Raw genomic sequence first — 15,021 nt, forward strand, 5'->3', positions numbered from 1 at the left:
TTATGTTGCACCATTTCCTGTTTGCTCACACCAGACTTTCCTTATAAAATCTTCCAGTATTATTTGCGCCTCAGTAAATCAGCATTATATGCCAGTTCTATGTATAAATGGCATACATTGTACATTAAAAATACCCAGTGATGTGCATATAAAAATACCAGCTTGCCTACACAAACGAATCCCCAAAAGCAGGAGTGAAATAAAAATGAGAACCAAAGCCACAGACTCAAAGCATAAACAAATGATATAAAAAGAAACAAAATTGGAGCAATCAGTCATTCCTATCACACTTCCAGGGATTTACATGCATGGGGGGTCAAGGTTTGCTTTCAAGTTGTGTGCCCCAGACCTCCCTATGTGACAGACATAAATATGTTCCTACTCGATGACCTTTGTTTGTTTTCCTAGCCATGGTTTTTGTACTGCTAATCATTTTATTTGTTTAAAACCAAAGCTGGATTAGGGAGGAAGGACATGCAATGCAGAGTCCTCAGTTGCACAAGATACTCCCAACAAATAAAAAAGCTGTGGGATTTTACACTGAGTCTTCTTTATTGCTCTTGCAGGTCACCCATGACCTCACTTTCAGATCTGCCACAATGCCACCAGTTTATTTATAGGACTCCTATAATCTCTTTAGTTGTCTGCAAAGGTAAAATGTGACATTACGTCACAACCAACTTATGGCAACCTCATCAAAGGTTTTTAAGCAGAAGTGGTTTCCCGTTGCCTTCCTCTGTCTAGCAAGCCTGGACTTCCATTGGTGGTCTCCCATCCAAATACTAACCCTGGTCAACCCTGCTTTAAGCTTCCAGCTCTGGTAAGAGTTGTGCTAGGTTGGACTGTTTAGGCTGTTTAGTTACCAATGGATCACACTGACTAATCTACGTTTCTGGTTATATGTATTTTATTGAAATTTTGAAAAGTAGAGGGGTAGGGGGATACAGAAGTGGGAAGGGGAAAGGGGTAAAAGTAAAATAAAGTCAATATCTTTTCTCTCTCTGCATCATTAAAAAACATAATAATACTCTTAGTTTTAACACGTTTATGCCTATAGGTTATACTAAATAGTTTGCTACTGTAAATTCAACAATATCAAAGTGAGGAATACATTAGAAAGTGCAACAGGTAATATACAACATCAAGTTTGTGCATTAAGCCATTCATAAAAAAGGTTTCCAAAGATTTGCTCCATCTTTTGATAACCTGCCCTTAAGACAAAGTGCAAGTATGTCCACTAATCTACATTTTTATACATGTTGGTATATTGATGAAGTCTGCTGGCAACTTGTGAAGAGTGTACCCATCTCTACCACTCTTAACCTCCCCCCACATCTTTGAATAATATGTGAACAAACCAATGTATTTTCCCCTTCCCACAAATAAGAAAATAGCTTTGTTCATTAAGAGTCAGTACAAACCAAACTGGACCATATCGTGGTAAATCACCAGGATTGTGATGGAATTCATCCCACAACACGAAGCATAGCAGCGGTAGAGTAAAACTACAGTTCCCAGGGTTCCTGCCTAGCAGTGCTGCAAGAATCAGAAAGAAGGATGGGAGAGAAAAGAAGCCCAGACTATAACGCTCCCCTTGTACATATGCTGAGCGTTATGAGTTGCTGTGATTTTTATTCCAAGACTGTGGAATTTGGCCTCTATTTGTGGCTCTTCAAAAACTTTTATAACCTCCCTTTGACTCGAATGTCACACTCCACTACAGTAGTCATTGGTGGAGGGGGGCAGTAGATAAGTGCTGAGAATTCTTTCACATATTTACATGTACGCAGCCTGTGATGGAAAAGACCTGGAGACTTTGAGGGTGGATCTGGGAGAGGGTGGGGTTTGGGAAGGGGCCTCAGCATGGTACAATGCCATAGAGTCCAATGTTAGAAGCATTTCTTCAAAGCAGCCATTATTTCCAGGGGAGCTGATCTCTGCCAGCTGGAGATGAGCTGTAAAAGCGGGAGATCTCCATGCCCACTTGGAGGCTGGCAATCCTAACACAGCTTGTTGTGGAATCCTTCCAACCCAATGGCAGCACCTTGGGTTCTCATGAAGGGGGAGCTGCCACCATGGACAGAAACTCTTAAACGTTTCTTTCTTTTCTGTAGCTTCCTTGCTGCTGAGAGGGAAAGTTTTTTCTGTCCACAGTGCCTGCATAACTCACTGGGGCAGGATACAAGGATGGCCACAAGCTCAGTTGACGGTTGGGCACCCGGTGGAGGAAAGGCCAGTAGACGTCTAAATCCGACTTGTGGGAGCACAGCAATAAGTGTAAGGGTTTGATCTGCCCCATGGTGCAGAGTGGTAAAGCTGCAGTACAGCAGTCCAAGCTCTCTGCTCATTACCAGCGGAAGATGGGTTCAGGTAGCCGGCTGAAGGTTGATGCAGGCTTCCATCCTTCCGAGGTCGGTAAAATGAGTACCCAGTGTGCTGGGGGGAAAGTGTAGATGACCGGGGAAGGCAACGGCAAACTACCCTGTAAAATGTCTGCCATGAAAATGTCGTGATGCGACGTCACCCCAGAGTCGGAAACAACTGGTGCTTGCACAGGGGACTACTTTTTGTTGTTGTTGTTGATCTGCATGTCCTGCTTGTGTGCTTTCTGTGGCAGGGTAGTTGGCCACTGTGGGAGTCTTCGTGTGGACAAGATAGGCTGTTTCTGCAGGGCTGCTGTTATCTTCTTGCAGGTGTCTTTTGTTCTAGCCGCTTCTGGATGTTGTCCTTCCTGGAACTTCAATCCCCTCCACCCACCCATCCGGTCGAGTACTACCATGTCGAAATGTCTGTGAATCATCTCGGTCTCTGAGGTGCATCTGTAGTTTGTTCTTTCCAAGCATAACTTCAGATGTTTGTAGCTTGTCACAAGCATCTGCTTGTTGAACTTGTGGGGGGCGGGGAGACTAAGTTTCTATGTTTATTTTTCTTATTGGGGAATCTCCTTCCTCCGGCTTCATCTTTTGCTTGTCAGTGAACCCTCCAATATCTCATTATATTTAGAGGCACTTTGACCCCTTCCCTTGTAAACCTCAGAACATATCTCAGTGTAACATTTTCCGCTGTGGGAGGACGACTGGAATTACCATCGCTGCTGAAGAACACGCACGAGCAGTCTTGTTTCTGGATGGAAAACCTCCGTGTTGTGAAAAATACTCCTCCAGTGGAGGAATTTTGGGACTGGGGCTGCACTGAATGTTCACGGGTGGAGTTTTGGGGTGCGGAAAGATAGATGAACTTCATCTTCAAACCCACCGCCCACATATACCTGCTCACCTGTTGTGCCTCCTTTTTTTGCGGTTTTGGTGGCAGAGAGTTCAGCTTTGCCCTCATGCTATTTAAGCTTCACAAGGACACCATTTTATTAATTAGACTCAGGGGTCATTTTGTAGAAAAATAGGTGGTGGGGCTCATTAGCATAACTCATTAGCATATGCCACCCTCCCACCAGCCAAAAGCAACCCAACCCAAGAAAGGAGAGCCCCAGGCGAGTGAGGCCTGCTTGGACTGGCTAGAGATCCAGCCAGGCCAAGCAGGCCTCACTCACCTGGAGCTCTCCTTGGCTCCCCCCCCAGTTAAAAGGCCAGCAAGCCACCCAGCACCCAAAATCACATAAGAAGTGGAGAAAGGGTGGTGTGGCCTTTTTCAGGGGTTAATGAGAGCCACTGGGAGTGTGGCAAAGCCCCTGGTGGCTGGCTGGCTGCCCGCTCTCCTAATCCAGGAATTGTTATGCAGCTGCACCTATTATTCAATAGACAAGGTAGGTGGGGAGGAGGAGGGGGGCCATCAGAAAGGTTCAGGTGCTGTGCTACTTGCTCTCAGCTGCTAGGAGATTGTATGCGCAGTTGTGGAAGCAAGAGAAAATACCAGAGAAATGGGATTGGATTTTAAAAGTTATAACATGGAGTGAAATGGACAAATTGACAAGAATTTTAAGAGACTATGATCTAGAAACTTTTAGGTTGGAGTGGAAGAAGTTTAGAAGTTATACAGAAAAAGAGTGGAAAATAAAAGGACATTGGACAATTTTTGATAATGATTAAGTCTTAAAAGAAAGAAAAATAGAAATTTTTGTTTTATTAGTGGTACCTTTAAATATAAGTATTGTAAGTATACAACACTGGCGGGGGTCAAGTAACAGGGGGGGGGAGGGTTTTTTTAGAAAAGTAATATATGCGATAGATAAAAAGAAGTAATTAATAATGCAAAGAATTGATTGTTACCATATGTTACTGGAATAAAATTGTTTTAAAGACCGAAGGTTCAGGTGCTGCGTTCCTGTGATCTCCTGCTGAATTCAAGGCCTGATTAGACTGATGCCACAAAAGACTGTTGTCAAACATTAGGACTTTGCAGAATTAATTGTGTATGTTGAGGGGTGGTAAATTTTAGGTTAGCCTTCACAGACACTGTTGTACTGTTGTTCTCTGGTAAGTCCAAGTTTAGATGAGCTGTTTCCCTAGTGTCCATACTTTCAATTTTAGACAGTGTTCCCTTTAAGATGAGTTAGTGTGAGCTAGCTCAGTTTTTTAGCCTCTGGCTCACACATTTTTGTCTTAGCTCAGGAAGAATTGTCTCAGTTCACAACTTTAATGCCAGTAGCTCAAAAAGAAGAATTTTTGCCCATAAGACTCCACAGCTTAGAGGGAGTATTGACTGTAGACTGTATATGTAGATTGTGAATCAAGCTCACATATGCATCCATTCCATGTAGATAAATCAGTACACGCAGTCAGAACCCTGGGTCTTATAAGGTCTCTAGATATTTCAGTTCAGGTATTCACACAGCTACACATGTAAAAATGTATATATAAGTGCATGCAATATTACATGTGGAAAGTTTTCTTATTTGAAAGGGGCAGGTGTATTCACAACTTGGGAGGGGGTCATATGCGGCAAAGCAAGACTTGTCACCCATCTCAAAAAAAGGGGATCTTTGTAAAGCTGAGGAAGGTGTGATTGGAATGACCAAGGGCATGCAGAATATTCCCTAGCAGGGAAACAAAAAGTTAACTTGCAGGGGGCTTTTTAAGTTAAGAAGAAAAAGACAATTAAGGGGAGATATTATAGAGCTTTAGAAAACTATGCAGGGGGGGAATGGAGACCCTCCCCGCCTTTCTTGTACTAGGAATTAGAAGGCCATTGATGAAGCAAATGAGCAGCAGGTTCAGGATGTACAAAAGGACATGCTTCTTTACATGACACATAATTAACTCACTGCTACAGGATGTACTGATGGCCACTAGCTTGTGTATTTGTGTAAAGGGCCATCAGATTGCTGCTGAACTATGGCAACCCCATAGAGTTTTCAAGGTCTCCTTCCAACCTTCATCCCATTCTGAGACATGATGGTTTGGGGATTAGGAAGGCAAACCCTTTTCCATCACTGATGCTGTGCGATACCAGGGCCATTAATAATAAGGCTGCTACATTGCAGAATTACTTTGCAACACAAGAAGTGGACTTGGCATGCATGACCGAGACCTGGTTAAGGAAGGGCAAAACAGTCATCTTGAAAGAGCTGGCCCTCCCCAGGTTTTTTGGTCTTTCATCAGTCCCGGACAAAGGATTGGGAGGGTGAAGTAGTGATACTCATTTGAGAATTGTTCTCCTTCAGGCCATTCCGTACCCCAAAGATCTCCAGCACTGATTGTGTTGGCCTGGCTTGGGATGCCAAAGAGAGGCTGCCTATCTGGTTGGTGTACCAACCACCTAGCGAGCCAACAGGTACTCTGCTGAGCCTGGTAGGGGTTGTGTTGTGTTGGTCCTTGGAGTTCCCTAGAGGGATAGTTCTGGAGTATTTCAGTGTTCATGTAGATGTGGCTGCTTCTTTGCAGGCTACAGACCTGGTGTCTTCCATGGCAGCATTGGGACTGTCAAATTATATCAGGCCCCACACATCAAACAGGTCACACACTGGAACTTTTATCTTTGGTATTGGGATAGATGTGGGTCTGGTTCCCATTGATGGTGTGCTGTGGTCAGACCAGTTTGTCCTGAAGGCCCATCTGGATGTCCCAGCCTTTCCCTCCATAGGCAGCAAGATGGAGACTGATGGACCCCATTGGGTTCCAGAATGCTCTGCGGGATCCAGTGCCTCCTGATGATTCATTGGATGTGCTGATAGATGTCCTTTTCATCCCTGTGCCATATTAGAGCGAGTTTGGTGGCAGACTAATGACAAAGCTACAAGAACATCTTATAGGGCAGTTATGAGATCCCATTAGATGGTGGTGAAGGCCACTAAAAAGGAATTTTAAGTGGCCTCTATTGCATTTGCTAGCACAATTATTTAGGGTAATCAGGTTTTTAACTCCCCTCTCGGAGAGAATCCAAAATGTTAGTAATCTGGCAATTAGCTGTGAGGTTTTTGCAACCTTTTTTGCAGATAAAATCTTGTCGCTTTGCCAAGATTTGCCTACCAACATTGATACATAGTGTGAACTGGAGGCCCCTTAGCTATTTTCAGGCCCAGCATTGGACCAATTCAGCCGACTGTCCCAGGTTGATATTGACAGGATCCTGGGTGCTGTGAAGACTAACACTTGCCTGTAAGACAGATATTTTCCACCAGGCCTATGGTTGAGGATGGTGACAGTTTCCATCTAGGTTGACCTCCCTCCCTTCCTCTCCCCTTCCCCCTTTTCCCTGTTCGGTAATCTCTATTTCCCAATCTGTAAGATATCTATTCTCCCCCAACAAGTCTGTTGTGATCTGCCCTGAGCTTGCTCATGGGATAGGGCGGACTAGAAATTAACAAAGATAGATGGATGGATGGATGGATGGATGGATGGATGGCACTATATCCTGCTTCCCTTTTTGTATTAATTTATCAGTTGCCAGTGGTATTATAAAAGCTGTTGTAATAGTTTTAAAGTTGTGGAAACTGTTTCTATGAATATTGTTGCCACCTGCTCTGAGCCCTGTGGTATAAGGGAAGGTGGGCTACAGATAAAATAAAGAAACAAACAAATAAGGTGTTTGAACCTCTGTTCCTCTGCTTGAAAGCCTCCAAGGCATCTGGTCGAACTTCGTAGGAAATAGGATACTGAATTAAATTAGAGTTGCTAGTCTGTCGCCTAACACTCTTGGGAGCTTTGGAGGTGGGATAGGGGGCAAGGATGACATCACATGGTGCATTGACATCTCTTCTGAGTGAAAACTCATAAGCATATCAGGTGACACTCTGGAATTCTCCCCAAATTCTATGCTGTTACCAGAGCATTTTGCAGAAATTCCAAAGGGTTGCCTGATGTGCTGATGACCCTTCTTGGGAGGGGGGGGGCACAGAAGTGACATTGAGGTGCCATTCAGTGCCATTTCTGCCCTCCCCCACCAGTACAAGTATAAGGGTGGATGAGTGGGCCAAACTACCAGGAGGTTACCTGCCTGACCCAGGGGAATGGTAAACCTGAATGAAATTTATGGTGGGTCTGATTCAGCGGGACTGATCCAGGTTCCTAAAAGCATGTCCAGGAGTGGGGTGCTAGCTCCAGAGTTATCTGTTTAGACATTCTGCCAGTCCCTGGCAGAGAGACTTGCCTAGCTGGGAAATCAACAGTGACCTGCCCTTCATTTGCATAATTTGGGTGTAAAGAGTGGCATGTTATGCTAAGGAGACAGGCACGGGCATTGAGTGGGGGAAGGACGGGTTGCACAGTAGTGGGAACGTGTGTGCATGTAATGTGTAGCTCACATTCTCAGAAGCCCCCATGGCAGATGCATTGCACAGAAGACAGATGGGAGGGGTTGACTACGTGGCATGGAGGTTTTTATTTAAAAAATGCCCTAGAAGGAGGAAGTCAGTGTGTCAGCAGGGAATGAATCCACAGTATGCTTGTTGAAAACATTAGAACAGGTTGTGGCATCGTCCAGGAAGGGAGGGGAATTAGGTCATTAACTTGGTCTGCGCAGATGGGAAAGACTCCTGGGAATTCACTCCAGGCACCGTAGTCTCCCCCCTCCCCACTTGTCCCTGTTCTTCTCTTTATGTAAATTCCTGATGCAATCCACTGAAATCAACTTCCTTTTGCCAAAGTACCGCCAGAGGCTATTTCTTCAGCTCCTTCTTTGTTTTTAAAGAGACAGCCAGTTTCGCAGACTAGCTTGCTTCCTTTTCTTTCCGCTTCTTTGCAAGACCTGAGTTGCAGCTGTAAAACAGAGCTCCACTCTACTGCAAAAGTAGCTAAACATAAACCTTGCAGGTCATGAGCTGCTTTAGAAGCAGCTCTAGAAAAAAACAGTGTCTGAGACCTGCTCTTGTCTACCTTTAACGTATGACAAACTGAAGTCTGCACAGATCATATTTAAGAACACGATGTGGTGAACAGTGACCAGCATATCTTTAAGCACTGGGGGAATATATATGCTTAAAGATATGCTGGTCACTGTTCACATCGTGTTCTTAAATATGATCTGTGTAGACTTGAGTACGACTGGTGCTACCTTTACCTTTTTAAAAATATATATATGCTCGAGATTAGAAGTAACTCATGTCATAAATTTTAAAACTATGTCACATGATGCCCATTCACTTCTATGGCCTTTTTTAAACCATCAGGCAAGCTCATAAGTTTTTCAGGACAAGAGATGAGCAGTGGTTTTCCATTGCCTGTCCCTCATTCCAACCCTTGACTTTGGTTATCTGCCATCTAAGTGCTAAGCAGAGCTGACACTGCTTAGCTTCTGAGGTCTGTTGAGATCAGGCTAACTTGGGACTTAGAAGAGTGCTTAGGATGGCACTGTGGAAATTGGTGGGGAAAGGGAGATTTTCATGTTGGATGAGAGGGAAAGAGGGTTGCATCATAAGGATGTGAAGATCAAAAAGGCAAGAGTCAGCTTTTCAGGGATGCTTCAAGAGATGTGAAATGGCCAGATGGAGTATGTGTGTTGTGTGTGTGTGGTTTTTTTCTCTCCCTCAAGTTCTTTTCTTACAGATGAACTATATGTACTCCTTCCTTTCTTATCAAAACTGAATATGTGTATATTTTTCTTTTTTAAGGGAATGACATAGATTGTTCCTTTCTACCTCAGGAACACATTGAGGCCCCACAATGAAACACAAGGAGCAAACAATCTGAAATTCTCCGTTGATTCAAATCTCTTCCTCCTCTAAGGTCTTAAGGCCCAATTTCACACACACACACATTTACTTTTCTTTTGGTTTTTTTCCCCTTTCAGCCGATACTGAATTGACCTCCACATGCTGTTCCATGCCTTGTACAGAGCCATGAGCTTATCCTCCTTGGACAATTCGGGGTTTTCCTCGTCTCTTCTCTTCTTCTTCTTTTTTTTAACCAAGTAATATTTTCCTACATAACTGGGGAGTCACCCAGAGCAAGCAGAACTCTCGTTTTGTCTGTGGATGATAGTAACTGATTTCCCACTAGCCTTATGCTGCTCTCACTCTTCTCTTCTCTGCGGGGCTTCCATCGGATTTCACACTGGCCGTTTTCCCACTGACCTTACTCCGGAGCGACGTCCCTCTTCACCGCGCAGCGTCTGCGCGGATTTCCCACCAACTGCTGCGCACAACCAGGAAGAGCCGCGGCTTTTGCGTCGCAGATGTAAACTGGTTTTTAGCGGTTTACATCTGCGACGCAAAAGCCGCGGCACTTCCTGGTTGTGCACAGCAGTTGGTGGGAAATCCACGCAGACGCTGCGCGGTGAAGAGGGACATCGCTCTGGAGTAAGGTCAGTGGGAAAACGGCCACTGTCTGCCCCAGGGCTGCAACTGACTCTGCCTTTTTGGCGCAGCAGACAAGATCTTCTAAAAACCAGTTTCCGTTTGCCACGCGAAAAGGGCAAAGCTAGTTGCAGCCCTGGGGCAGATAGTGTGAAATCCAATGGAAGCCCCGCAGAGAAGAGAAGAGTGAGAGCAACATAAGGCCAGTGGGAAAATCGATCCCTGTTTCAACACATAGCTGAACCATCCTGTGTGATTGTTGACGGAGTGATAAAACATATAGGACACAATCTATTTTGTTTCAGAGGTGTTGATAAACTATGCATGTAGTACTAAAAAGTGCCTTGATGGTTACTGTTTTGTATGATTTACCAAACATATAAAGTACTATAGTTTGGTACATGTATTAAAATTTCAAAATACAAATGCCTTTGTTTCCATAAATCAGTTATTACAGATAGACCCAAGGTTGGAGATGAAGTTGTCATCTGTTGTGTCTGATGGGAAGCCTTCTGTTTTTGTTGCCAGTTGGGAAATAGCAAAGAAAATAGTGTTGACAATAGAAACCATCAGCATGGCAATAAAGGAAAGGGAAGTTTTATTAACTGGGCTTAAAAACCGTCTGTTCAGTTCGCAGTTTATTTAGCTGAGATGGGGGCTGTAACATGGAAATCTGTTGCTGTAACCATAACAGCAAGTAAAATAGAAATCCACAGCAAAGCAAAAAATAAAATATATCATAGAGCCAGCTTCTGACCAGCCATACCGTCAGCCAAAAATTTGTCTTGCATATACACCATCTGTCCATATTTACCAAGGCTGCTGTGCATTTTCTAGTTCCTCACTCTGATATATAAGTGTCTCCATTTTGGACAGGTTTTTGTCCTTTGGAGATATTTTATTAAAACTGTATAAAGGTGCTAGTCTTGCTCTTATATGAGCCCCGGGGCACAGAGTGTTAAAGCTGCAGTACTGCAGTCCTAAGATCTGCTCACGACCTGAGTTCGATCCCTGGCGGAAGCTGGGTTTTCTGATAGCCTGCTCGAGGTTGACTCAGACTTCAATCCTTCCGAAGTTGGTAAAATGAGTACCCAGCTTGCTGGGGGGAAAGTGTAGATAAACCACCCCATAAAAAGTCTGCCGTGAAAACGTTGTGAAAGCAACGTCACCCCAGAGTTGGAAATGACTGGTGCTTGCACAGGGGACCTTTCCCTTTTCCCTTGCTCTTCAGAGTTTGTCCCTTTCCAAAGGATCTCCATGGGTGAAATTTCTGTTAGGGACTGAAGATCCAGTTGGTCTTTTTCTGTATTAAATAATGGTTTGCTTTTTCATTAATTTTAATTAATTGCTTTTCTGTAGGATTCTCAATAGAGTACTGATGTTGATTTTTTTTTTTTTAGTTAATGCAGGCCTTTTAGTACGTTTCAATTGCAGTGGAGCTAGGTATGTGTGTGAAATGTGGTGGGATTTTGTAATAGGAGAGTTGGGCAAAGAATCTTAAATATCTATGTCCAGTAGAGCTTCATCTCTACTGGACATGTATAAAAATGTATGAGCATGCTCAGAACACATAATTAACTATTGTTTCTCATTGCCCCAGAAAACATTTAGTGTAGATGGCTCTAAAAGGTGATAAGAGAAATTTATGGAGGAGAGGGACGTCACTAGCAATTATGGCTACATGGAACCTCTGTGATTGTAGGCAGCGTACATCACTGGAGACTTCAGATGAAAAACCCAACAGATGTCATGGAACAACTTTATTTGACTGAGAAAACTTTATTTGACATGGAAGTGATGTCATCATGCTAGGGATGTTGTACAGTGATGCTCTGATTTTTGGGCAAACTCTATTGTAAAATTGGGCCCAAATCAGAGTTTTGCCCAAAAACCAGAGTGCCACCAAATGAAAGCCCACATCAAGGACATTTCACAGGGTGGTGACTGTTGAGGTATGTGGGGCTTGGAGATCCTAGGTCATAATACTGCCACATGGGATTTGTATTGGTATAAAGCAGCTCTAGATGGTAGAAACCATGTAATAGAGGTATAGTCCATTCTGTGCTGTGCATGCATAAGGTTAGCGGTTGGAACCCCAGTTAAAGGATCTCAGGAAACAGATGTTAGGAAAGACCCTGCTCTCCCCGAGACCCTCTGATGGTCATACTGCACCAGTGTTCAGAATGCCCTGGTGGTGCTGAGCCCTTGGGTCAGATGTTTGGCTCCCACCCAAGAGAGGACTTTTTCAGTCATAACCCCCTCCTGGTGGAATGCCCTCTCAGATGAGATCTGGGAGAACCGGGTTTGATTCCCCACTCCTCCACATGGACCTGCTGAGTGACCTTGAGTCAGTCACTGACAGTGGCGGACTGGGTCTAAAAATATTGGTTGCCGGGAGACATAGTGGGCCCGCAAAAAACTCTTATAATTTTTATAAGAAATAAAATTCTCAAAAATACAGAAGTGGAAAAAGGTACAATTAAAACATTTGCGAAATAAACGTATGTATATTTTAGTACTTGCAGTGTACATATATTGTACATATTACTGGCAGTATGCAGTAGATACTAAATGTACAGATTTTCTCCAGGGGAGTGGATCTCTGCCAGCTGGAGATCAGTTGGAAAAGCAGAGACCCCCAGGTCCCACCTGCAGGCTGGCAACCCTAAACGCAACATAAATTTTAGTGGCATTACAGTAGTAATATTGGAACGTCTATTATATTTTCAAGCTACTAAAAGGTCATTGACATTTTTAACATAATTGTCTAAAGTTTAAGGGGAGCCACTTCATCAGGGGCCCACTTGCCACTGGGCAAGCTGATACCCTGGTCAGCCACTGGTCACAGATCTTGAAGAGCTGCTCTCTCAGAGCTCTTTCAGCCCCACCTACCTGATAGGGTGTCTGCTGTGAAGAGAGGAAGAAAAAAGAGATTGTAAGCTGCTTTGAAACTCCCGAGTGAAGGATGGAATATAAATCCAGTCTCCTCCTCCTCCTTCTGTTGGATCCACCATCATCAGTTGTGGATTATTTGGGTTTTTTAAAAATAGTTTGTATTTTGTACTGTTTTTATATTAATTATGTCTGTTTTATACATACAACACCCACTTTGTGGAGGAGCGATTGTGTAGAAACTGAAATGATAATAAATACCTTTGCAGGATAGCAATGAAGAGGGAGGACAGTTGAGGCCCCTGCCCCATAGCTGACATCTTCTAGGGTCCTTTTCTCAAAATGTAGAAAGAAGTCTTTCTAGAGGAACGGCAAAAAGATGAGTCCAGTGGCACCTTTTAAGACATACAAAGTTTAATTCTGGGTAGAGGCAAGATAGAATTTTCAAGCTCTTGCAGAAATGCCAGGCTCTGATATTGGTCCTTTCCTACCCTCCTGTGCCCAGGTGATCCCCTTCCCAATGTCCTGCGATCTGCAGGGGGACTGTGCATGTCGCGATCCTAACGCCCGAGAGCACAATCGACGGGACCTCCGCGGTTTCAGCTTCGGATAACTCAAAGCGACCGGGAACAAAAGAGAAGCACCACCGAAGGCAGACAAGGAAGAGACATCATCACATCCCCTTTTCTGGTATCGTTTTAAAAACATTTCAGCTGCTCAACCGAATGGCATTTCTACACCAGGGACCTTTAGAATTCAACCGGTCTGCCTTTAATTTCTTTGCCCAAGGAGAACTGAAACATTAGGGGGAGGGGGAGGATGAGGGGGGTTATTGTATTAAATGTATCTTAATATTAAGAACAAGCAAAACAGCAACCGCAAACAGTGGAGTACTTATAAGAGTTGGGGGGTTGGGGAAGAGCATGTGTTATGCATCCACCTAATTCAAACCATTTGTGGTTGAAGTTTTAGGTTTGTATGTTTTTTTGGTTACATTTTGCTTTTGTATCCAGATTACGGCAAGAAACAAGCCATATATAAACGTATACCTAATATTTATAGAGAGAACTAGAGAGGGAGGGGGGTGGAAAGAGAGAGTGAGAGTGAGAGAGAGAGGTGTGTCGTGGCAATCGAAGAAGTTCAATAGTCTTTGCTCTCTCCAACATTCACGGCCAAAACTGTTTGTGGAAGAGCCCGGCCTTCTGGGCTAGGCCCATCCTCATCCGGTGCTGACAGAACCAAAGTGTGGGGGAAAGATGGTTTCACCACAGGTAGGGAACCCTGTGATTGGTCTACAATTTTGGGGAGTGGGCAGAAATGTCCCAGGATGGGAGACAGGAGCTGGGGAGTCTTGCCTGTGGTGAAGTCCTGAAGGCCAAAAGCTGCTAAGAGAGGCCGAGGACCAGAGGTGCACTGACTGCACCACCAGGGGGGTGGGGTGGGACAGAGAAGAGGGTCAACCAAAACCTCCATCCTTTTTGCCGTTCAAGCATAACTGCTGCTGCTACTCCTGCTGCTGCTATGTCCCATACAACCGATAGCCCTTCTTGTGTCAGGACAGGGTGAAATCAACCTCCAAGCAACCAAACAGTCTGCCTTAAATTGCTTTACCTAATTGCCTGCATTCCAAATCTCTGGGCTACCTCCTTGGCAAGGAGGGCCAAGGAAACAGGGCACCAACCAGCCAGAAAAAAACAAGCCACCAGATCCTGCCCCACCCCTGAAATGACTTAACAGCTCCCCCCCCCCCTTAAAATATAAAGCGCATTTTCTTTCTCCTCCTCCTCTTCCCTCCCTCCTTCCCATACTATACTTACAGGATATCTCCTTCTCAACTGTTTTCTGAGCTAAAAGTGTGGACTTGGGGGAGATACAGGAGGACGATTCCCAGAGCCCAGGGCTGACTATCAGTATTAGAAGGGCAGGGTCTCCTTCTTGCCAGAGAAGGGGCATCTGGTGCTACTGCCTTTGCCTGTCTCACCTCTTCCACATGGTCCTCTCTGGCTTTAGCTTTCTGGTGGTGCTCATTGGGTGCAATTCACGCTGCTCTGAACCCCCCCCCCCCCATTTTGCATCCAGAGACCACCCGGGACCTCCCAGTAATGCAGAATATGTGCAAAAATCGCCATGTCCCAGGATTGGAAAACTAGAGCATCTTGCCGCTTTGTTTGGGAATGGCTGCTGCAGTGAGATATTGCTGTTAGTGGGTTCCTTAACACACAAAAAAGTATGTGGTTTTGAACTCCAAGTCCCCGTTTCTTTTTCACTTTGAGCAAATCAATTTATTTTCAGAACATTTTCTGTTTCCTTGCACCAAATTTCTCCCATAAAACTTACACACTGCCATTTGTGAATCAGTAAACTTGCATTATGCATATATCACACCTGCAAATGGCAGACATACTTATTGCTAGTATATAAACTTTGCCTAAAATCTGTGCACA

The 15,021-nt window shown here is 44.3% G+C and overlaps 1 protein-coding gene across 1 annotated transcript in view; it reads left to right on the forward strand.

Annotated features, from left to right (window-relative positions):
* The window catches only part of PAPPA (pappalysin 1), a 334,943-nt gene extending 321,484 nt beyond the window's left edge, over nucleotides 1–13,459 (forward strand). The window contains exon 22 of the mRNA XM_060251617.1: nucleotides 13,083–13,459. Coding sequence (XP_060107600.1) covers nucleotides 13,083–13,190 — 108 coding nt within the window. The 3' untranslated portion in view covers nucleotides 13,191–13,459. The remainder of the gene's footprint in view (nucleotides 1–13,082) is intronic.
* The last annotated feature ends 1,562 nt before the right edge of the window (nucleotides 13,460–15,021 follow it).

Source organism: Heteronotia binoei, chromosome 12 (assembly GCF_032191835.1).
Source record: "Heteronotia binoei isolate CCM8104 ecotype False Entrance Well chromosome 12, APGP_CSIRO_Hbin_v1, whole genome shotgun sequence".
NCBI classification, from domain to species: domain Eukaryota; kingdom Metazoa; phylum Chordata; class Lepidosauria; order Squamata; family Gekkonidae; genus Heteronotia; species Heteronotia binoei.